The following is a 24409-nucleotide window of genomic DNA, read 5'->3' on the forward strand; positions in this document are numbered from 1 at the left end:
GCTGGCCCTCGCTTCATACTCGTCGCCAAACCCACTGGCTCCATGTCATCTACAAGACCCTGCTAGGTAAAGTCCCCCCTTATCTCAGCTCGCTGGTCACCATAGCATCTCCCACCTGTAGCACATGCTCCAGCAGGTATATCTCTCTAGTCACCCCCAAAACCAATTATTTCTTTGGCCGCCTCTCCTTCCAGTTCTCTGCTGCCAATGACTGGAACGAACTACAAAAATCTCTGAAACTGGAAACACTTATCTCCCTCACTAGCTTTAAGCACCAACTGTCAGAGCAGCTCACAGATTACTGCACCTGTACATAGCCCACCTATAATTTAGCCCAAACTACCTCTTTCCCAACTGTATTTAATTAATTAATTAATTTAGCTCCTTTGCACCCCATTATTTTTATTTCTACTTTGCACATTCTTCCATTGCAAATCTACCATTCCAGTGTTTTACTTGCTATATTGTATTTACTTTGCCACCATGGCCTTTTTTTTTGCCTTTACCTCCCTTCTCACCTCATTTGCTCACATCGTATATAGACTTGTTTATACTGTATTATTGACTGTATGTTTGTTTTACTCCATGTGTAACTCTGTGTCGTATCTGTCGAACTGGTTTGCTTTATCTTGGCCAGGTCGCAATTGTAAATGAGAACTTGTTCTCAACTTGCCTACCTGGTTAAATAAAGGTGAAATTATTATAATATATTTTTTTAAATGTCTCTAGTTATTGACTCTCCCTGCGTGTATTGTGTTGTCTTACCGTGTATTGTGTTGTCTTACCGTGTCTGTGTTTTCTCTGGTTTTCATGCTGTTTGCAGGGTCTCGGTGTGGTGTGTGTTTGGCCAGTCTCACGTGGAAAAATTGGTCTTGCAATGGCAGGATTGTGAGTTCGATTCCCAGGACCACTCATACAAAAAAATGTCTGCCAAATTATTATATTATTATGGCTATTTATGATGTTAGTGAGGGCTCTTGTAGGAGATGGTGGTGGCATATTCAGTGAGTGTGTCTGAGTGTGTGGTTGCACTTGTGTTTGCGTTCAATATTCTGTGGAGCTACTCGTGTAGATCGTGTGTGTGTGGTGCACTGAGGGGTAGGGATGTAATGTGTGGTCAGATGGTCAGAGGGTGAGGTGGCTGCTCGTCTCTCCTGGGCAGATGGGGCCAACGCAGGAAGTGCCAGCTCCTCTCCTCCCTTCAGTCACCAATACTACTGCCATGACCATCACAGCCAGGATGCGCATGCGCAATTGTGCAAAGACATGACAACACACAGTAGTTCTACAGGCACACTTCCTCTGAGTTCTCTCCGTCTCTGAATGTCTCGTCCCCACCTGTGTGTCTGGCATACTCGCCCTCTCTCTCTCTCTGTCTGTCTTTTAAAGGGATACTTTGAGATTTTTGTCAATAAGGCCCTTTATCAACTTCCCCCTAGTTGGATGAACTCATGGACACCATGCTAGCGGTTACCATAGCCTTCTAGTCATTGTGCTAATGCTAGTTAGCAACTTCCTTCAAAGACATAAAAATGGTGATCCACGAGATCATCTGACTGGGATGTTTTATAAAGGGCTTCATTGCCAAAATCCCAAAGTATCCCTTTAACACCCACGCAGACCTCTTCTGCCTAGTGAATTATTTTCTCCCCGTTGGAGTTATTTTGTCTCAAGTTGGAGTCTCCTTGAGTTGACCTTCAGAGCTACAGCTCATTAGCCCGCCACAAAGGCAGTGGAGTGGTAATTCAACGTTAACAAAGCCCACTCCTCCACCCCATACACAATGACAGACCACACACTCTGCGAGGAGCCATTGACATTCTGCCAGGTTTGCAGGCATCAGAGTGGAGAGAAAACATCAACTATATCTTCAGGCAAACGGCAAAAGAAGCACAATTGAAATTGATAAAAAACCAAAGGCCGCAGATGACAACTGGTTTGATGCAGATTGTAAACTGTTAAGGAATGAACTTAGAACACTATCCAACCAAAAGCACAGAGACCCAAATGGTGAATTACACCTTCATTACTGTGAGACTTTAAAACTATATAAACGTAACACTCAGAACCAAAAAAACACAGCACAACAGCAAGCAGCTGACACTAATTGAGGAGTCCATAAACACACACAACTTCTGGCAAAATAAAATCTAAACGAGGAATTAGCGATACAAAATGGTGACATATGGACGACCCATTTTAAAACACTCTACAACACGGCTCAAATTGACACAAATGCAGAACGGCAAATTCATGAAGTTGAATGGATTAGAACAAGCTATGAAGGACAATCAAAATCCATTGGACTCCCCAATTACTGATCATTAGCTCTATAAGAAACTTCAGGCTCTCAAATGTAAAAAGGCATGCGGACCTGATGGCATCCTAAATTATTTAAATTGGCAATATTAACATTTTTAATTGGCTAGATTAAAAACTGTTTAATTTGACCCTGAGTGTAGGTTATTTCCCTGACATCTGGAATCAAGGACTCATAACCCCAATCTTTAATAATGGCGACAAAATTTGACCCTAACAATTAGAGGCATTTGTGTGAACAGTAACCTGGGGAAGGTTTTCTGTAGTATTATAAATGTAACAAGCACAATGTCTTGAGTAAAAGCCAAATTGGATTTATACCAAAACGCCTGATAGATAAACATGTCCACCAAAATAATACCAAAATATATGCTTGCTTTATCGACTTCCAAAAAGCATTTGATTCTATTTGGCATACAGGACTGTTCTACAAAAGTTATTGAAAGTGGTGTAGGGGGTAAAACATATGACATAATTAAATCAATGTATACTGGCAATACATGCAGCATTAAAATTGGTAAGAAAATAACAGAATTCTTTAACCAGGGGTGGGGTCTTCGCCAGGGTTGCAATCTGAGCCCTGCACTCTTCAATATTTACATCAACGAATTGGCCACTATTCTAGAAAATTCCTCAGCCCCTGGTGTTAGTCTCCACAATTCAGAAGTTAAATGCCTACTCTTCGTAGATGACCTATGCCTGCTGTCAACCACAGCACTTGGCCTACAGCAGAGCCTGGACCTGCTAGAGCAGTACTGCCAGACCTGGGCCCTGGCAGTAAACCCCCAAAATACAAAAATAATGATTTTCCAGAGAAGATCCAGATCTCAAGGAATTAGACCAAAGTTCTCAATTGGTACAAAATATATAGAGTGCTGTACACCCTACAATTACTTAGATTTAAAAATAAGCTCAACTGAACACCTTAATGAGGCAGTGAATGAGCTGAGAGAACACACGCAGGGCATTCTACTCCATTAAAAAGCTAATTCAAATTGAAATACCTATTAAAATTTGGCTAAAACTAATTGAATGTCATTGAACCAATTGCAATTTATGGCAGTGAGGTGTGGGGTCCACTTGCAAAACAAGATTTAATCAAATGGGACAAACCCCATTGAAACCCTGCATGCAGAGTTCTGTAAGATTATCCTAAATGTCCAGAGGAAAACTACAAACAATGCATGCAGGGCAGAATTAGGCCAATATCCACTAATAATAAACTCAAAAAGAACAATTCAGTTTTGGAAGCATCTCTAACATCTCATATCATTACCAAGCCCTGCAATGCCAAGAGCTGAGCAAATAAAATAGTCCCCTCATCCAGCTGGTCCTGGGGCGGAGTTCAAAAACCTGTTCTACTAACACACTGAAGCCTCAGGACCAGAACATCCAATCAATCAGGATAAACCAAATTACAAAACAAAACTATATTGCTTATTGGGAAACACAAGCACAAAGCAAAATGCAGTACTATCTGGCCCTAAATTGACAGTACACCATGGCTAAATATAAGGGTAGACACAGGAAAAACCTGGCTCTCTGTAGAGGAAAGGCTGTGCAACCACTGCACAACAGCAGAACCTGAGACGGAGCTGCGTTTCCTGCCAAAATGTCAAAAATATAAAACAATTAGTGTCGTTTTTCCCAAATTTGAAACTCTTATTCAAGGTTTCAAAGACCTCTCTGATGAGAGAAGGCTACCCGTCCTGTTGGGAGAGGACGCAGAGAGCTGTGGGTTGGCAGCGCACTACATTACTGCCTGCCATAAGTTGAGGGACAGTGTCTGACAGACCAATCAACCTGCACATGTACTCTACTGTATGCTAATTGTTGAATGTATGGTTATTTTGACCCTTGGTTACTGTTGTCCCGTTGACAATTTTGATTCTCATTTTAATTTATTTTTTCTATTGTAAATATCCAAAATAAGCTTTGGCAATATGTACATTGTTATGTCATGCTAATAAAGTGAATTGAATTGAGAGAGGGAGCGAGAGTGTGTGCATATCTGTGTGTTTCAGAGAAACTAACCTCAGAAAACCTGGGGCTACTGAACACAACGATATGTTTGTATCCCCACTCTGTGGTAAATGCTCCAGAGTTGAAGACGTTCAGTAGCCCCAGGTTTTCTGATCCAGCAGCCTGTGATGCTAATGCAGCCGTGTTTGTGTGTGAATGAGCAGTGTTTAGTGTGGCTTCACGGGCCTGCAGAGGAGGACCACAACACACACACACACACCAGCACTCTGAGACTGAGTCACAGGACCAGTACCATCCACATCCATTCATTACCATTTTTTACCTTGTCAGCTCGGGGATTCGATCTAGCAACCTTTTGGTTACTGGCCCAACGTTCTAACCACTAGACTACCTGCCACTGTTACACTACAACTGCCAGGGAGAAGGAAAAATGTCCAAAAGTTTAAATAAAAAACATTAAAGCATAACGACAGTGGCTAAAAGTTGATAGTGAATATGTTAACAAGTCCATGTGTATCCACCTCTCCTCGTTGGTCAGAGCCCTGCGCTCTGAATGAATAGTCTCTCGCTCTCTCTCACTCAGCCACAGAAGAGTGCCCCGTGCGCTCTGAAACGTGTCCTCCGCTGGGCTGAACACAGAACATGATTCCTCTTGTCAACACGCCACACCACAAAACCCTACACCCTCCGCAGGAAACGCTTCAGCACAATAAGCCAACCGGGCCGTTTCGTCCAACACAAGCTGAGACGAAGTGCTTAGTTAATGTTCAGGCTGGGTTCCAGTACTTCTCCCACAGCCCTCAAATATTGCCTTCTAACTTGAAGCATCCTGATCTTGCAGATCTGGGAGGAAGTTGTAGCAGCCAGGGGAGATTTGGATTGGAATCCAGCCTAGAAGTCTACTGTACTCTCATCTATCTACAGCAACCCCCGTCGCATTCTTGCTTGCTTTGCTTCATGTCAACCCTGCAAGCACACACCCTCACGTGCACACACACACACACACACCTCTCCACTTTACAACAACAAGGAAACCGGTACCGTTATCTGCAGGCTGAAATCTGTGGGAAAAAATTGAAGTGTTGCATTTGCATTTTAATTCTCTCTCAATCATGCGTGTGTTTGGTGTCGTCTGAAATTGCCTCCTGTTTTTCCCTCTTCTGTATTTATAGAGGCGCTCTGAGGCAAGCCTTGCATTCCAATCTGCCTGTTTCGACAGTATGTGGAGATGCGCCCTCTCTCTCTCTTGGTCCCTCTCTCCAGCCCCCTCTCTTTCTCTCCTGGTCTCTCTCCAGCCCCCTCTCTTTCTCTTCTGGTCTCTCTCTCCAGCCCCCTCTCTTTCTCGCTTGCTCTCTCCCTCTCTTTCCTTCTCATCCCCCCCTATCTCTCAATCTTTTTCGTGGCTGCCAGGGGAATTTAATATGCACATATTTCTTTAGTGATGCCATATTGCCACAGAATGAGCTCTGATGCTGCCGTAGTCACTGACCTTCCCTCCATTCTCTCTGATATACCCAGCAGATATACATGACCATAAGATCATTCTGGCAGATGCAGGGCCTTCAGAGCAAACATGTATGCCTGGGTTAGAGTGAAGCCGCCTCCCAATCCATTGAGTTTACCTTCTACGGTATCAATATCTATTGTACTATCACAGTAGATATCCCTATGTAGGTTGAGGCGAAAACCGCTCTGCATGAAATGGATTTGCTTCGATGTGACGTTGGCTGATGCATAGACGGCATTGCTTTTACACTTCTTTCGCGCATATGTGTTCACATTTTATGCTCCGTCCCATCAAATTGGCTCCATTTCTATGTATGGGTGGCCCCAGCCAGAAACAAACCCAGAACCCTCTACTGACTAAGCCACAGGACTTTGGGTCAGGCCTTTTTTAGAATCTACAACGTTCATTCCCAGCTCCATTAGTCTGCATCTGATAGAAAGATCTGAAAAGGAGCCAGGTTTTAGCCTGCTGTGATTGCACAAGAGCCCCTCCCTCCTCGTTCAGACCACAACATCGGAGGGCTGTATTAAAGCCTAGAAATAGAATGTCGACTCATCCGTCCTCATTGTGGTCTCTCTCTCTCCCCTGGTAATTGGCTCTAAATGACATGGTTGACATTTTGAATGCGCCATTGACTGGCAATGTGTCTGATGCCAGACACACACACACACACACACACACACACACACACACACACACACAGCCACCTAGCAGGCCTGGCCTGGTCTTAGTCACTCTCTCATATCCATGTATACTGTAATAGGTACCTACAATAGAGGCGTACTCAAATGACCCATTCACTCTATTTGGCTCAGGGATGGAGATTCGCATAAGAGCCTTTAGGCAGAGGACCATGCTGAAAACAAGCTGGTGCATATGTTAATCAACGAGCTGCGTTATATGCATGAGGCATTACCAGTGAGATGCACACATGCATTACTAAAACCCCTACATCCCTTTCAGGTGTTCTAATTTGCTTCCTATGTTTGTCGATTTTGGTCGACACAAACCCTGGCATCAACGGTAGAGGCCCTCGGCGGTGGTTGACCTCTGACCCCTGGATAACGACGGGTCAATAGGAGTTGTCAGGAGGGCATTGGAGGGCAGCCACACCTGACCATTAACCCCTACGGGGCCAGGAAGTCAACCAGTGCCCTTGAAATTATCATGCTGTTGGGACTGACCTGTGACCTATAGAGGAAGTTGATTTACATATAGTGGAGAGGTGATGTGGTAAAGAACACATAGGAGCCATAAGAAGGTAAAATACTAGGGCCGTTCTGTTTGTCTTATAGGAATATAACAGGTTTGATGTACAGTTCTATAGAAATATACCCCAATGTGGGGGTGGGAATTGGCTCCCTAGGCATAGCCAAGTACATAATACAAAATGTGACTGTCTGTTGACTAGGCTCGTATATGTCGAACAGAATGGCAGCAATGATATTTCATGCCGCCGTTCCGTTCCTCGTATGGAAATCTACTGTATAAGTGATCAGAAAACAAGCATGTCGACATGACTAATTATCCAGACCATCTGGAGTAGCTATGACAGTTTTGTACATGAATGTGGTGGACTCTGAGGAAACAGAATCTACTCGTCGCTGTCATCTGAGCCGTTGTGTTAATGTGTGTCTCTAGGGTGCGCATGCATTTCACAAGTGGGAAGTAGGAGTGTGTGAGAGTGACTTCGTGTGTCGCTGACTCCGTGGAAGGTGTTATTGTGGTCATTTGGCAGTCATTTACTATGAGCACGGAGGATAGTCAGTATAGTATTTGTGGCCTGTGTGGGAATAAAGCCCACAACCTTGGCATTACCAGCACTACACTCCAACCAACGGAGCTACTGGAACCTCTGTTGGAGCCTTCCCTTGAACCAGCCTGCTCCAGAACTTTGGTGAATACAAAGTCTTTTCTTGAAACCTCCCGCTTTGGGGGCTGGACGTGTGTCGGCGTGTGGCTACATGTGTAATCTATGAGCAGAATGAGTGGATCACACACACACACACACACCGCTGCGTGAGAGAGGGAGCAATAACCTGCTGCACGGATCTGCACATTTTGTGCCGTATTAAGCCTTTTTATAATAATAATAATAATATGCCATTTAGCAGACGCTTTTATCCAAAGCGACTTACAGTCATGTGTGCATACATTCTACGTATGGGTGGTCCCGGGAATCGAACCCACTACCCTGGCGTTACAAGCGCCATGCTCTACCAACTGAGCTACAGAAGGACCAGGGGGGCACTTTTGGCTCGTGAGTGCTACTTTCAGAACTACTGGCTTAAAAATGTGTACAATAGTACCTGAGAATCGAATATTTATGCAACTTAGCAGACACTTAGTAATGCAAGCATACATGTTGAGACCTTTGCATAAGTAGGAGAAATTAGCTATTTTGAGCAATATTACCGAAATGAATATCGTTCCATTATCTGGCCCCAGATAAGCAAATGAACAATTGACGGAGAAATTAAATGTGACTATCCGCACAACCAGGATTTGTGGGTGTTGACAGTCAATGGTGCGAAAACTTGGTGCCTCCCTGGGGATTGTATGTGTGTGTGTGTGTGTGTGTGTGTGTGTCGGCTTGTGTGCCTGGAGGGAGGCAGAGAGTCCTCAGTCGGTGGTAGAGTGCCTTATCTCTCATTAGACAAGCGCTTTGATTCCATTAATTACTGACGTGCTGTTTGAGGTTCCAACCCAACCAGAAATTGAATCACTCAAATGATTTATTTTTTTGCCTCGACTCCCTTGTGTGTGTTGGTGTGTTGGTGTGTTTTCCGTGCAGTTGTTTGAGTGGCATCTACGGTTGGTGTGTTGGTGTGTTTTCCGTGCAGTTGTTTGAGTGGTAGGCATCTACGGTTGGTGTGTTGGTGTGTTTTCCGTGCAGTTGTTTGAGTGGCATCTACGGTTGGTGTGTTGGTGTGTTTTCCGTGCAGTTGTTTGAGTGGCATCTACGGTTGGTGTGTTGGTGTGTTTTCCGTGCAGTTGTTTGAGTGGCATCTACGGTTGGTGTGTTGGTGTGTTTTCCGTGCAGTTGTTTGAGTGGCATCTACGGTTGGTGTGTTGGTGTGTTTTCCGTGCAGTTGTTTGAGTGGCATCTACGGTTGGTGTGTTGGTGTGTTTTCCGTGCAGTTGTTTGAGTGGCATCTACGGTTGGTGTGTTGGTGTGTTTTCCGTGCAGTTGTTTGAGTGGCATCTACGGTTGGTGTGTTGGTGTGTTTTCCGTGCAGTTGTTTGAGTGGCATCTACGGTTGGTGTGTTGGTGTGTTTTCCGTGCAGTTGTTTGAGTGGCATCTACGGTTGGTGTGTTGGTGTGTTTTCCGTGCAGTTGTTTGAGTGGCATCTACGGTTGGTGTGTTGGTGTGTTTTCCGTGCAGTTGTTTGAGTGGCATCTACGGTTGGTGTGTTGGTGTGTTTTCCGTGCAGTTGTTTGAGTGGCATCTACGGTTGGTGTGTTGGTGTGTTTTCCGTGCAGTTGTTTGAGTGGCATCTACGGTTGGTGTGTTGGTGTGTTTTCCGTGCAGTTGTTTGAGTGGCATCTACGGTTGGTGTGTTGGTGTGTTTTCCGTGCAGTTGTTTGAGTGGCATCTACGGTTGGTGTGTTGGTGTGTTTTCCGTGCAGTTGTTTGAGTGGCATCTACGGTTGGTGTGTTGGTGTGTTTTCCGTGCAGTTGTTTGAGTGGCATCTACGGTTGGTGTGTTGGTGTGTTTTCCGTGCAGTTGTTTGAGTGGCATCTACGGTTGGTGTGTTGGTGTGTTTTCCGTGCAGTTGTTTGAGTGGCATCTACGGTTGGTGTGTTGGTGTGTTTTCCGTGCAGTTGTTTGAGTGGCATCTACGGTTGGTGTGTTGGTGTGTTTTCCGTGCAGTTGTTTGAGTGGCATCTACGGTTGGTGTGTTGGTGTGTTTTCCGTGCAGTTGTTTGAGTGGTAGGCATCTACGGTTGGTGTGTTGGTGTGTTTTCCGTGCAGTTGTTTGAGTGGTAGGCATCTACGGTTGGTGTGTTGGTGTGTTTTCCGTGCAGTTGTTTGAGTGGTAGGCATCTACGGTTGGTGTGTTGGTGTGTTTTCCGTGCAGTTGTTTGAGTGGTAGGCATCTACGGTTGGTGTGTTGGTGTGTTTTCCGTGCAGTTGTTTGAGTGGCATCTACGGTTGGTGTGTTTTCCGTGCAGTTGTTTGAGTGGTAGGCATCTACGGTTGGTGTGTTGGTGTGTTTTCCGTGCAGTTGTTTGAGTGGTAGGCATCTACGGTTGGTGTGTTGGTGTGTTTTCCGTGCAGTTGTTTGAGTGGTAGGCATCTACTGTTGGTGTGTTTTCCGTGCAGTTGTTTGAGTGGTAGGCATCTACGGTTGGTGTGTTGGTGTGTTTTCCGTGCAGTTGTTTGAGTGGTAGGCATCTACGGTTGGTGTGTTTTCCGTGCAGTTGTTTGAGTGGTAGGCATCTACGGTTGGTGTGTTGGTGTGTTTTCCGTGCAGTTGTTTGAGTGGTAGGCATCTACGGTTGGTGTGTTGTGGTGATTCTTCTTGGACTTTGGACACATTTCCCTTTTCCATGTTGTTGTTGTGGAATGAATTACAGTCCTGTCCTGGAGGGACTGTGTCCTAGTCTTTATTCTCCTGGAACGTTTGTGCTGATGAGGCTTCACTCTGATCTCGTTGAGTCAGTCCACAGTGGAGTTGATCAGTGGAGTCTCCTGTGACGGAGGGGTGAATACGTCCATCTGGCCAACAGCACCCGGGGTGTTTAGGGGTTCTGAGACTACACGCACATGCGCCTACGCACACACTCACCCTCTGCCTCTACCCATTACACTGCTGAGCTCATCTGATTTGTTCTGTCTCTGGAGCCGAGCATCGTGTGTGTGTGTGTGTGTGTGTGTGTGTGTGTGTGTGTGTGTGTGTGTGTGTGTGTGTGTGTGTGTGTGAGTTATGTATTTAGAGCCCTGCTCCCGTCATTGTCCTTCACTACATTTTACACAGACTTGTTTTAACGCAGACCGATGGCTTTTCTAGCCTATCGACTCGCCCAGCTGTCTTTCTACACCGGGGCTAGTTATGTTTCCTATTGATTGATTGGCTGTCAGGCCTATTGACCCGGGCTGGTCGCAGTGCTGCATATTGACTGACTCCCTCACCGCACGCCTCCGCACTTCCTATCGGCGTTCGTCCCCCTTGCCATCGTTCATCAATGGAATGAAGATCAATGCATCTGATCATGCCCCCCTCTGTAGACAGGCGAGGACATGACCTGTGATGAGGAGGAGGAGAAGAAGATGAGTTAATGTTGATGTAAGTCCAGGGCCCGTCCTGCTTGTCTCAATCCGTTTGTGGACATAGTTTGCCTTTGCTCCTCGGTGTATTCGTTTAGTTCGTTCCCTTCGTTCGACTCCCTCTGTCTCCCCCCACCTCATCCTCTCCCCACCTCCCTCACATCCACCCGTTTGTTCTTCCTGTACCTCTTTTCTCCATATCCTTTTCCCCCTCCCCCCCATTCCTCTATCCTAACCCTCTCTCCCTCTATGTGTTGTAATGGGAAGCCCTGTATTGGCTGGTGCCTTTGTTTCCTTTTGAGCAGAGCATACCAACCTGCTGGTTGTGTTGTTGGTACAGCACATCATAGCAGCACATGCAGCAGCAGTCTGCTTCTACTGTCTGTGAAGGCTGCTCTGAAAGAAAAATGAAATAAAAGTGTGTGTGTGAGTAATATGAGCGTTTGCATTGCATGTAGGCTGGGTGGGTGGATTGTATCCCAATGGATTGTGGTTGGATTGTATCCCAGGGGCAGAATTGCCGCTGACCCGAATAAGCAGGAAAAAGTTGTACAAAGCTTTTTATTGGAATGATGTCCTGTCTGTCTGAACCTTGACTTGAGCAGGGTTGCAGGTGCTATTCAGTCAGCTGTCTGTGAACAGAGGAGGGGGAAAGAGTGGGTGGGGGGGAGGGAGTAGGTAGAGACGGTCTAATTTAATCTAAAGTGGATTCTTAAATTGAATGAGATGGAAAACAAAGTCAGCACAAAGCTCGGAGCTGGTTTCACTTATGTAACCACTCTGCACTCTTGACTCATCATTAATAAGGGAGAGGAGAACGTTACAGGGGAGGAAAATGGGGGAGGAAGTTAGTGAGGGAGGGCAGGGGGGGGGTTAGCAAGAGGGGGGGGGCGAGCGAGGAAGACTAGAGAACTGGGGTAGAGGGAAAGGAGAGGGTAGGGGGCGAAGGAGAGACGCAGAGAGGGTAAGCGAGGGTACAAAGGTGAGCATGAAAATGAGTGGGAAAAAGTGATTAAGAGAGTACGGGTGTCACACACTACCGACCCTAACAGACAAACACTATTTCTCTCTGAGACGCTAGCAGCCTGCGTTCTCCTCTCCTCCTCCAATAGCATCGGAACATGCTGCCTCTCCGTCCGGTTAAATAATGCATCATTCTGCTCGGCTGGGCCTGTATGGAAATGGAAGGCGCCACACCAGCGATACAGCCTCAATAATGCAGTAGTCATCTGAAAGGGTTATCGGGTCCTCTCATCCAGAAAAAGCTGCCCCAACACTCGCCACCGCAACGCTATGCTGCTGCCTTTTTGCAAACAACAAACGGGACACCCAGAACAAAAAGGTTAAGTCTCCCGGTTGGCACTGCGACAAGGGAGCCTGAAGGCGTCCGCGTGCTGAAACGGTTCCTAACCGTTTTGTGTGTGTATTATGACGCCGGTCTTTGTGGTCATTCAACGAGAGACGACTCGTTTTCATACACACAGTTTTTTGGGGGGGAGGTTTGTTTGCACATGGGTACTTATGGGCACCGCCTCAACATGTGGGCCGAAATATGCCACGGTTGTATGCATTTGTGCCCTCTGCACTGCAGACATGTCAGAATGCATCTCTCTTCATACGCATGCGATGCATCAAATATGCAACATTTTATAGGTTAACCTTCGCCTCTGCACTTTTTCTCCCATGTCTAGCCATTACCCCAGTAGCACTCAAAGTTCTGCGCTCTCTCGCTCTCTCTCTCTTGTTCTCTCTCTCTCCCCTCGTTGTCTCTCTCTCTTTCATTCTCTCTTCATTCCTCTCTCTCTGTTATGTAAGCACATCCAGTGCCTCAGAGCACCTTGCCAGAGCCAGGGGCATCCCTCCCCTCTGGGACTCCCTGTCCTCCCTCTGAAGCCAGGCCATTACTACACTAGACTGGATACATCTCTGTCTGGATCTCTCTCCTACTAACTCTGTGGGAAAGTACATCTATTGGCCATTTTAATGTTTAACGGACATTTATAACTCAGTTTAGAACATTGGAGACCATGCTGTACTCCTCATAGTCTCCAACAGCACTGTGGATGATTTACTGTCTATTTCTGCCTCTGCGTTCTACCCAAGTTGCCACCTTAGTGTGCCCCCCCCCCACCCCATATTAGTTCTGGGCGCCCTGGCACAGGGGCACAGCTCTGGTTTATAATGGAGTCCATCCATAGATACCTGGGAGGCTGTCTCCTAGAGGTTATCCCAGAAATTAAACCTGGCACCCCTCCTCCTTCCTTGACTGAATCACCTCCAGACATTCAATTACTTCCCTTTTAAGAATTCCCCTCCCAAAGGGAAAAAAAGCATCTGTCTTTCAAAAAGGGAAAAGAGACTATTTCTGCTTAGACATTTGCTGCATTTTTCCCCAGTCCTATTCTTAACACTTCTCAGAGTTGGCATGCTGATTCAGGATCAGTTACTCACCTTTTAGATAATAATGAATGTGATTTATATGGACAGGGGGAGCTGATCAGCTCTCCTACTCAGAGACACTTTGGGAATACGGGTGGGTCCAGGACTGCATTCAGAGCTGTCAGGAAAGGTAAGGCTGTGACTCTCTCTCTATTCTCTGACGGGGTGGTGGGTTCCTCCCTTTCTCTCCCCTCTCCGCCCTCCTCCCTTTCTCTTCCTCTCCGCCCTCCTCCCTTTCTCTCCCTCTCCGCCCTCCTCCCTTTCTCTTCCTCTCCGCCCTCCTCCCTTTCTCTTCCTCTCCGCCCTCCTCCCTTTCTCTTCCTCTCCGCCCTCCTCCCTTTCTCTCCCTCTCCGCCCTCCTCCCTTTCTCTCCCTCTCCGCCCTCCTCCCTTTCTCTCCCTCTCCGCCCTCCTCCCTTTCTCTCCGCTCTCCGCCCTCCTCCCTTTCTCTCCCTCTCTTCCCTTTCTCTCCCTCTCCGCCCTCCTCCCTTTCTCTCCCTCTCCGCCCTCCTCCCTTTCTCTCCCTCTCCGCCCTCCTCCCTTGCTCTCCCTCTCCGCCCTCCTCCCTCTTAGTGTTGTCCTATTAGAGGGATAATGTGTGGACAATAGATCTCCCCCTTGGTCAGTGGCCTGCCTATCCCAGTCTCCTCTCTCGCTGAGCCCCAGACCTGTTGGTGTGACTGTAGCCTGATAAGTTGCTCGGGGTTGCAGGGAGGACACTGGAACAACGTAGATAATCCTCTCTATTGAACTTTATGGGGCTCATTTCATAATTCTCCCTTTCACTGTGACTCGGGAGGGGAATTATTATTTGTGTGTGTGTGTGTGTAAGGAGACTAGCACTGGCACCAGCTTAGTCTGCTTCGTTGCTGCTGCTCTCACTCCTTTCAGATAAAACACGCTGTCGTACACTCTTCAGTCTTTGGCTCTCACGTCTGTATTGAAATGTAGTTGAAAGGCGAGCAACACACACACACTATCGCTTAGTAAACTGCAACACAAAGAAACAAGTTCACCTTTTGCACACGCTCCTACTGCCATGCTAACAGTACTGCCCCCGCATGCAATAGGAACCATTGTGGGATAATATGTGCCTTCAGAGTATTCATTGAACAATGGCCTATTAGTATAATCCCTCCATACAGCTGTCTGTCTTTGCTCTCTTCCCTCCCTCCATCCCTTTGTCTTCACCAGTTAGCAACGTAGGGATATGAATTCAGTGTCAGCAAAGCCGAATAACTCAATTTAAACGATAGAATGAGGCACAAGTGCCTTTCAGGATGAGGAGAGCGAGAGCGGCACTTACTAGTTAGATGGAACAAGGGCTCTCCAGTTCATTTGTGTGTTTAGCACTAAATGCCCTTCTATTGGATGCCAGGGCTGCCTGGCTCGTCACTGCTGCTGCTAGAGGAGAGGACAATTCCCCTTCACTCTGAGAAATATGGGGCTTCAACAAAGGACTTCCGTCAGTCATAGGCGTCACTGCCCTCTTTTGAAATCGACAGTGTAGAATAAAAAGTTAGGCTAACGACCGTATGTTCCTTGCTTTGCTGCTTAGTCAAATTGCCATCAAAGTTAGATTAGCAGTGTTTTTCACTGTTTCCAAAGAGTTTCATACGATGTCATAAATCCTCTGATCAAGTGACGTTGTACAGGTGACCTGATGTTGTGTAATGCGTTCTCCTATCATAACTGTCTCCGTTGACTGGTTCACTTTCATCATATCCTCTTTTGAAGGACACGAGCCAGCCTCATTGAATCGAAACCACAAAATTAAGAATCATGGCTTGACTCGAATATCCACATTGTCCTAAACTAAACGATAGGCAATTATTTATAAAATGACCCCCTGGAAATCTGTGTTTAGCTGTTGATAGTGGTCACGGCCATTACATTAGTCATTAGCCACAAAGAGAAGCATGTGTAGTTCTCTCTCTCTCTCGCCTCCTCTAAAGGCCCATTAGTACGTCTAACTAGGGTGTGATCATTCCTATTAGTTATTATGATCAGAGCACTGACTTTCTGTCCGCACTACTGACTGACTGCTGCTTTCAGATGCCTTTGCTCTCTTTATTTAGTCTCTCTCTCATTCTCTCTGGCAAGTGTCATTCTGATTCCTTTACGCTTTCTTTCTCGCTCTCTCGCTCGTGTGTAAAAGGGGAGAACAATACCAGTTTGAAAAAAAGAGATCTCCAAGGATGGCGTGGTACTTTTAAAACTTTTTAAGCGCTGTCCAAGGTGCTGACATGGCACATTATGCAAGCGCCCCCATCAAAGGTTCCTAAATATCAGTGGGTTTTTATGGAAGCGCTGCTGTCCAATGTTCTAAAGTATCAGTGAAAAGGCTTGGATGCACCAAGGTTGCTATCTGTCATCCATTATTAATATTGTAGATGCACTGTCCAAGGTTCTGAAAAATCGGACCAAAACTGAAGTTGCAGTAGTCAGGCTGCCTAAATGTTAGATGGCTACTGTAGAAGAGCTGTCCAAGGTCCTGAAAAGCAGTTCTGCTGTATGTAGGTTGTAATGGCTGAGAATGTGCTGTCCAAGGCCTCGAAGCTGCAGCAATTGCTCTAGGCCAGGGCTGCCCAACCCTCTTCCTGGAGTCCAACCCTAATATAACACACCTGATTCTACTTATTAGCTACTCAACAAGACCTTAACTAGCTGAATCTGATCTGATCTGCTAAATTATGGTTGGACTGAAAACCTACAGGACAGTAGATCTCCAGAAAGAGGTTTGGGCAGCCCTACTCTAGGGTGCTGAACCACCACTCTAGCTGTTTGCTGTCTATGGTGCTGAAAGACTCTCGAGACTCTCAAATATCCTTTTGTGTCCTTAATGCCCTGGCTTGTTTTCTAGTAGCTGCTGTGTTTTTAATGTTCCAGGATAAAAACATGTTGTCCTACAAGCTTAATTCCTGAACAGATGGTATCAATGCACTTACGAAAATATGTTTTATCAGTTGGAAATATTATGCGACGGTGGCACTTTTGAGATTAGGCAAATCCCCAAATATAATGTGGGGTGTTATTACTTTAATTGCAGATATTCAAGTGTGTAATCACCTCATTTTCCTCTAATGGCTAGTATGTAGGTTTATGTTCTAAAGTTATGTCCAAGAGTAAATCTCAACTACAGTGGCTATTACCTCTTTATAAAAAGTTCTACATTCGCTTTATGAGTAGTGCGTGACCCTAGGGATTTAAATGTATAATCAACCCACCCACCCCCCAAAAAATGAATTTGTATCAATTTCCTGCACTCATCTGAGATCATTTCCACACTGTCATGTCGTGCTGCACGTTATGGGCAAACAAATCTAGAACTTATGTTTAACATATATTGCAACTGATTTTAGTTGGAATCATGAATACAGTTGGAATCATGGCAAACAATATAGATTGTTCTAATTCTACACTTGGAATACAGTGTTTGACATGACGACAAATTACATTTCCGGGGAGGAGTTATTGTTACAGGGTAGGAACCAAAGTGTTGGTCAGTGTTTCCTAGTGGACCCTATAATAAGCAAAGTGGAAACCGCATCGTAGTCATCAACATTGTTGCATGTGCTGCATTGACCATGCAGACTGAACGCTGGGTGTCTGGTCGAGCAACAATAAATGCACTTCTTGAGTGACGGGGTGGGACTAGGGAGGGAGGGATGGAGGGGTGGAGAGGTGGAGGCAGAGAGAGGGATGACTCTAGTAGCAGCGTAAACTATACAAATGGACGTTACACATGGCATATCACGTTTAACAAGCCAAACATTCAAATACCCTTCTAGAAGGTCAAGTAAAAACCCAAACCGATTGGTGCATCAATACCCATATATTGTATATTAGGGTATACCGCCCAGCCCTAATACTGGTGATGTAATGCATGTAATCAAGACTAGTGACTAGGCTGAACTACTTTCAAATTTAGGTTTTATTGTCACATACACCAGACAGGTGCAGTGAAATGTGGTGTTTTACAGGGTCAGCCATAGTAGCACGACGCCTCTGTAGAAAATGAGGGTTTAGTGCCTTGCTCAAGGGCACATCAACAGAGTTTCACCTTGTTAGCTCACTCTGACTGTGATATGGGGTTGTCTCACCTAGCTATCGGAGTAGAGGTGCATCTGTAAGTCGCTCTGGATGCGAGTGTCTGCTTACTGACACCATGAGATGACGAGTGGTGCTTGAGGCAGACTGGCGAAATGTAACGACGTTTGACTTCGACTAACCTAATGCTGTTCTCCCTCTATCTTTTCTGTTCTTTCTTTCAGTGGTCCTGCTGAACTCAAAAGAAACTCAGGCAGAGCTCGGTTGGACGTCGCACCCCTCCAATGGCGTGAGTGTACCAGCCTGTTGTATACTTTTGAATGTACATGTTTGTGTGTGTGTTTCTGTGAGTTTGCGCGCGTGCATGTTTGAATGCATGTGACCATGCATATCTGAAAAGGTGTGTGTCTGTCTGTCAGTGTACATCTACACTACAGCTGGGACGATAAACCAGAAATGATCGACACTGACTTACCGCAGTCATTTTACTGATACCTTTCATTGCGATAAGTCTATACTATCGAAATGTGAAGTTTTAGCATGAAATAAGTTTGCTAATATTGGTAATTGTTAATGGGACAATGGATGGCTACAGCCATCAAACTAGTAGTAGTTGAAAGGACAAGTGTGTTGCACATTAATGTTCTGAACTTATCGTTCGGGTTTATCGTTATCGCATCAATTTATCACAATATGGCCTAGCTCTTATCGACACGCCCTTTGTGCCACGGAGTAGCACAGCTTGCTTCTAGCTCGAGACTGAGAGCAGGTCCCCTGACCTCAGTGGACATAGTTCCAGAGAGCACTCTGCCCAAACAGACTGTGAGTGGACAGCTGTCCCCACCTCTCTGCCCCTGTCCTCCTCCTCCTTCCCCTCGCTCGCCCCTCCCTGAACCAAACAGAGCAGAGCTCGTCACTTCACGCTAATCGATGTCCTAATCCTGGACAGGATGTCACTGCACCCACCGCCAGAGACACAAACACACACACACAAACACAGCCACATAAATTGTCCCCTCTATCGATTTGGCTTGTAAAAACCGCACGCTAACTTATGAGTGACTGGAAGATAAATAATACTCGGTGGAGGAACGTTTTTAAGAATCACTGAAGACGAAGTGGTTTTTGAAGTCACTGGCTATCATTTATCTTCCACTCATACGTTTTGTCGCTGAACTATAAGACTGTGAATGATTTATCATGCTCTTTTATGAATCGATGGGGTTTCAAATTTTGAAGTGGAAATGAATGGACTTGTCCAATTCATATACTTCAGCCAGACTGCTGAAGTATGTGAAGCGTACGTTTTCAAGTCATTGCAGGGCAGCAGTCTTTTGTAACTCTTTGTCTGTCAGCAAACCACAAGACCAAGGCTTAGATAAACTACCCCAGTCCAATGTTGCTGCTATAAATCAACTTGTGGAAGCTAGACTTAGTCAATGGATGGATACAGTTCCACTGAAGTCAGCGCGCACACACACACACACACACACACATTCTGAATCATGTTGAGTCTGTCACCATAGACTTAGCACCCAGGACCATACCATTACCAAATTGGCTGGTTTGTCAATGTAAAAGGCAATCTCCATATCCATCTTTAAAATGGTCATAAACATGATATTTCTATACCGAAACTAATTGAACAATTCCTATATTTCCTACAACTCTGTGTGATACACAGGCTATGTATTTGTGTGTGCCGATGAAACCGTGAATGTGCCCAAAATGGTGGGAGGCAGAGTGGTGTGAGGAGCATAGCCCTTCAGCACAGGTGCATGTTCCCAAAGCATCTCGCCTCTTATTCATTTGTGATTTATAAGGCAAAACGGATCCTAGATCAGCACTCCTACTATGAGAACCTTAATGAATACATAGCCAGGAGTTTGTGACCCTGTGACCTAACCAGGAACATGTCCTGACTCTTGTGATGTCAATTAAACATTACACAATACAGAAGGGCATTTTTCGATAATATATTTCAACATGTTCAGTTGTTTGGCTAGCTAATGCAGTCCCACTAGGGCGTTTAGCAGAGCTGCAGCGTTGCTCACTCAGCACACGGTGAGTCGGTTTTACCTGCAGTCCAGAATGATGACGGACATGTGGGCACGTCTCCTGCAATCTGTTCTTTATTTACCCAGTGAATTCTGGACGTGGCAGCCATTTGCATTTTCCCTCCCCATAGTGTCAGTGGGCAGCTGTGAGCTGCTTTACAGCTCTATAGTCTCTGTGGAGGCCCCCGCCACTGTAGTTTGTCTTTCTCTCTGTTGTCTTGTCTCTCTGTTGTGGGAGAGGGAGGCACGCGCACACACTGGGGGCTCATTTGCTCCTCAATATCATGTGTGGTTTTGTCTGTGGAGAGTGGAGGCACATTAACACACACTCTGGAGGATCATTTAGTCTTTCTCTTGCTTCACGAGTACAGAACCCTAGTGCCAGTCTCTGCAGGCACAAATCCACACATTATATTTACCCTCTGTCCAGATGATAATGTCATACAGTTGACCCACAACAAATCCCAATTTGGGTCAACTGTAGGACTTCCCAATGTATACACAGTTGAAGACGGAAGTTTACATACACCTTAGCCAAATACATTTAAACTCAGTTTTTCACAATTCCTGACATTTAATCAGAGTAAAAACTCCCTGTCTTATGTCTGTTAGGATCACCACTTTATTTTAAGAATGTGAAATGTCAGAATAATAGTAGAAGGAATGATTTATTTCAGCTTTTATTTATTTCATCACATTCCGAGTGGGTCAGAAGTTTACATACACTCAATTAGTATTTGGTAGCATTGCCTTTAAATTGTTTAACTTGTGTCAAACGTTTTGGGTAGCCTTCCACAAGCTTCCCACAATAAGTTGGGTGAATTTTGTCCCGTTCCTCCTGACAGAGCTGGTGTAACTGAGTCAGGTTTGTAGGCCTCCTTGCTCACACACGCTTTTTCAGTTCTGCCCAAAAATGTCCTATAGGATTGATGTCAGGGCTTTGTGGTGGCCACTCCAATACATTGACTTTCTTGTCCTTAAGCCATTTTGCCACAACTTTGGAAGTATGCTTGGCATCATTGTCCATTTGGAAGACCCATTTGCCACCAAGCTTTAACTTCCTGACTGATGTCTTGAGATGTTCTTTCAATATATCCACATAATATTCCTACCTTATGATGCCATCTATTTTGTGAAGTACACCAGTCCCTCCTGTAGCAAAGCACCCCCACAACATGATGCTGCCACCCCTGTGCGTCACGGTTGGGATGGTGTTCTTCGGCTTGCAAGCCTCCCCCTTTTTCCTCCAAACATAACTATGGTCATTATGGACAAACAGTTCTATTTGTTTCATCAGACCAGATGAGATTTCTCCAAAATGTACGATCTTTGTCCCATGTGCAGTTGCAAACCGTAGTTTGGCTTTTTTATGGAGGTTTTGGAGCAGTGGCTTCTTCCTTGCTGAGCGGCCTTTAAGATTGTGTCGATTATAGGACTCGTTTTACTGTGGATATAGATACTTTTGTACCGGTTTCCACCAGCATCTTCACAAGGTCCTTTGCTGTTGTTCTGGGATTGATTTGCACTTTTCACACCAAAGTACGTTCATCTCTAGGAGACAGAACGCGTCTCCTTCCTGAGCGGTATGATGGCTGCGTGGTCCCATGGTGTTTATACTTGCGTACTATTGTTTGTACAGATGAACTTGGCACCTTCAGGCATTTGGAAATTGCTCCCAAGGAGCAAACTTGTGTAGGGCTACTAATTTTCCCATGATGTCAATCAAAGAATCACTGAGTTTGAAGGTAGGCCTTTAAATGCATCCACAGGTACACCTCCAATGATGTCAATTAGCCTATCAGAAGCTTCTAAAGCCATACTTTTTTTAATTTTACCTTTATCTAACTTGGCAAGTCTAAGAACAGTGGGTTAACTGCCTGTTTAGGGGCAGAACAACAGATTTGTACCTTGTCAGCTCGGGGATTTGAACTTGCAACCTTCCGGTTACTAGTCCAACGCTCTAACCACTAGGCTACCCTGACGCCCCTGGAATTTTCCAAAGGCACAGTCAACTTAGTGTATGTAAACTTCTGACCCACTGGAATTGTGATGCAGTGAATTCTAAGTGAAATAGTCTGTCTTCTAAACAATTGTTCGAAAATCACAACATATGATTATGTTAGGTCATAGCTAAGTCAAAAAAACACACAGCCATTTTCCAGCCAAAGATAGGAGTCAGCTGTACTGCAGCGCCAGCTGTGCCATCAGAGTCCCTGGGTTCGCGCCCAGGCTCTGTCGTAACCGGCCGTGACCGGGAGGTCCATTTTGTCTAGCGTCGTCTGGGTTAGGGACGGCTTGGTCGGTAGGGATGTCCTTGTCTCATCGCGCACCAGCGACTCCTGTGGCGGGCCGGGCGCAGTGAGCGCTAACCAAGGTTGCCAGGTGCACGGTGTACCCTCCGACACATTGGTGCGGCTGGCTTCCGGGTTGGATGCATGCTGTGTTAAGAAGTAGTACGGCTGGTTGGGTTGTGTATCGGAGGACGCATGACTTTCAACCTTCGTCTCTCCCGAGCCCGTAAGGGAGTTGTAGCGATGAGACAAAATAGTAGCTACTACAACAATTGGATACCACGAAATTGGGGAGAAAAAAGGGGTAAAAATTCAACAAAAAAAAAAAAAAAAAAGATCGGAGTCACAAAAAGCAGAAATATAAATCAAATTAATCATTAACCTTTGATCTTAATCAGATGACACTCATAGGACATCATGTTACACAATACATGTATGTTTTGTTCGATAATGTGCATATTTATATCCAAAACTCTCAGTTTACATTGGCGTGTTACGTGCAGTAATGTTTTGATTCCAAAACCTCTGGTGATTTTGCAGAAATACTCATAATAAACATTGATAAAAGAGACAACTGTTATTCACAGAGTTAAAGATGGACTTCTCCTTAATGCGCCCGCTGTGTCAGATTTTTTTTTTTTTTTAAATGCGGAAAAAGCATAATCTGAGAATGGCGCTCAGAGCCCAATCCAGCCAGAGAAATATCCACCATTTGGGTCAACAGAAGTTAGAAATAACACTAAATATTCACTTACCTTTGATCTTCCTCAGAAGGCACTCCCAGGACTCCCAGTTCGACAATAAATGACTGATTTGTTCCATAAAGTCCATCATTTATGTCCAAATAGCCACTTGTTGTTAGCGGGTTCAGCCCAGTAATCCATCTTCATGAGAAGCGAGCACTTCGTCCAGACATGAACCCGAAAAGTTCCGTTACAGGTTGTAGAAAACAAGTCAAACGATGTATGGAATCAATCTTTAGGATGTTTTTAACATAAAACATCAATAAGCTTCCAACCGTAGAATTCCTATGTCTGAAGAAAAGCACTGGAACAAGAGAACTCTGTCGGGAGCGCGTGTCACGAGCCTGAGACACTCTGCCAGACCACTGACTCAAACAGGTTTCATGAGCCCCTCCTTTATAGTAGAATCCTCAAACCAGTTTCTAAAGACTGTCGACATCTAGTGGAAGCCGTAGGAAGTGCAACTTGACTCCATAGACACTGTGTATTCGGTAGGCCAAGCTTTGAAAAACTACAAACCTCAAATATCCCACATCCTGGTTGAATTTCTCAGGTTTTCGCCTGCCATATGAGTTCTGTTATACTCACAGACATCATTCAAGCAGTTTCAGAAACTTCAGTGTTTTCTATCCAATACTAATAATAATATGCTAATAATAATTAGCATCTGGGACAGAGTAGGAGGCAGTTCACTCTGGGCACGCTATCCATCCAAAAGTGAAAATGCTGCCTCCTATCCCAAAAAGGTTAACTCTCACCCTCTCTAAATATCTCTCTTCCTCTCTCATCCCTCTATCCCTTTCCTCACCATCTCCCCAGTGGGAGGAGATCAGTGGCGTGGATGAGAAGTACAAACCCATCAGGACCTACCAGGTGTGTAACGTGATGGAGCCAGCGCTGCAGAACAACTGGCTGCAGACAGGCTGGGTGGCGCGGCGCGGCGGCCAGCGGATCTTCGTGGAACTGCAGTTCACGCTACGCGACTGCAACAGCATCCCGGGCGTGGCAGGCACCTGCAAGGAGACCTTCAACCTGCTCTCCGTGGAGTCGGACAAAGACCTGGGCCGGGTGACCCGCGAGGAACGCTACACCAAGATCGACACCATCGCCGCCGACGAGAGCTTCACGCAGGGTGACCTGGGCGAGAGGAAGATGAAGCTCAACACAGAGGTGCGGGAGATCGGACACCTGAACCGGAAAGGGTTCCACCTGGCGTTCCAGGATGTGGGGGCATGCGTGGCCCTGGTGGCGGTGCGGGTGTACTACAAGCGCTGCCTGGCCACGGTGCAGAACCTGGCTGTGTTTTCTGATACGGTTGCGGAGGCAGCGTTCGCCACACTCGTGGAAGTCAGGGGAGCCTGTGTCAACAACTCTGAGGTTGACACGGACAGCCCTCCCAGGATGCACTGCAGCGCTGAGGGGGAGTGGCTGGTGCCCATCGGGAAGTGCAGCTGTTCAGCGGGTTACGAGGAGGGTCACAGCAGCTGTGAAGGTAAGAAAAAAAGAGGGATGGAAGGAGGGATGGAAGGAGGGATGGAAGGAGGGATGGAAGGAGGGATGGAAGGATGGATGGAAGGAGGGATGGATGGATGGATGGAAGGAGGGATGGAAGGAGGGATGGATGGATGGATGGATGGAAGGAGGGATGGATGGATGGAAGGAAGGAAGGAAGGAAGGAAGGAAGGAGTTATGTAAAGTGAGTGAGGGAACGATAGAAGAAAAGAGTGACAGATGTATGGAGGGTGGA

The 24409-nt window shown here is 45.8% G+C and overlaps 1 protein-coding gene across 1 annotated transcript in view; it reads left to right on the forward strand.

Moving 5' to 3' along the window:
- LOC118398938 (ephrin type-A receptor 7-like) overlaps positions 1 to 24409 on the forward strand; it is a 301118-nt gene that overhangs the window by 21904 nt on the left and 254805 nt on the right. The window contains exons 2-3 of the mRNA XM_052471925.1: positions 17796 to 17860; positions 23482 to 24154. Of these exons, the coding sequence (XP_052327885.1) occupies positions 17796 to 17860; positions 23482 to 24154 (738 nt within the window). The remainder of the gene's footprint in view (positions 1 to 17795; positions 17861 to 23481; positions 24155 to 24409) is intronic.

Source organism: Oncorhynchus keta, chromosome 20 (genome assembly GCF_023373465.1).
Source record: "Oncorhynchus keta strain PuntledgeMale-10-30-2019 chromosome 20, Oket_V2, whole genome shotgun sequence".
Lineage (NCBI taxonomy): Eukaryota > Metazoa > Chordata > Actinopteri > Salmoniformes > Salmonidae > Oncorhynchus > Oncorhynchus keta.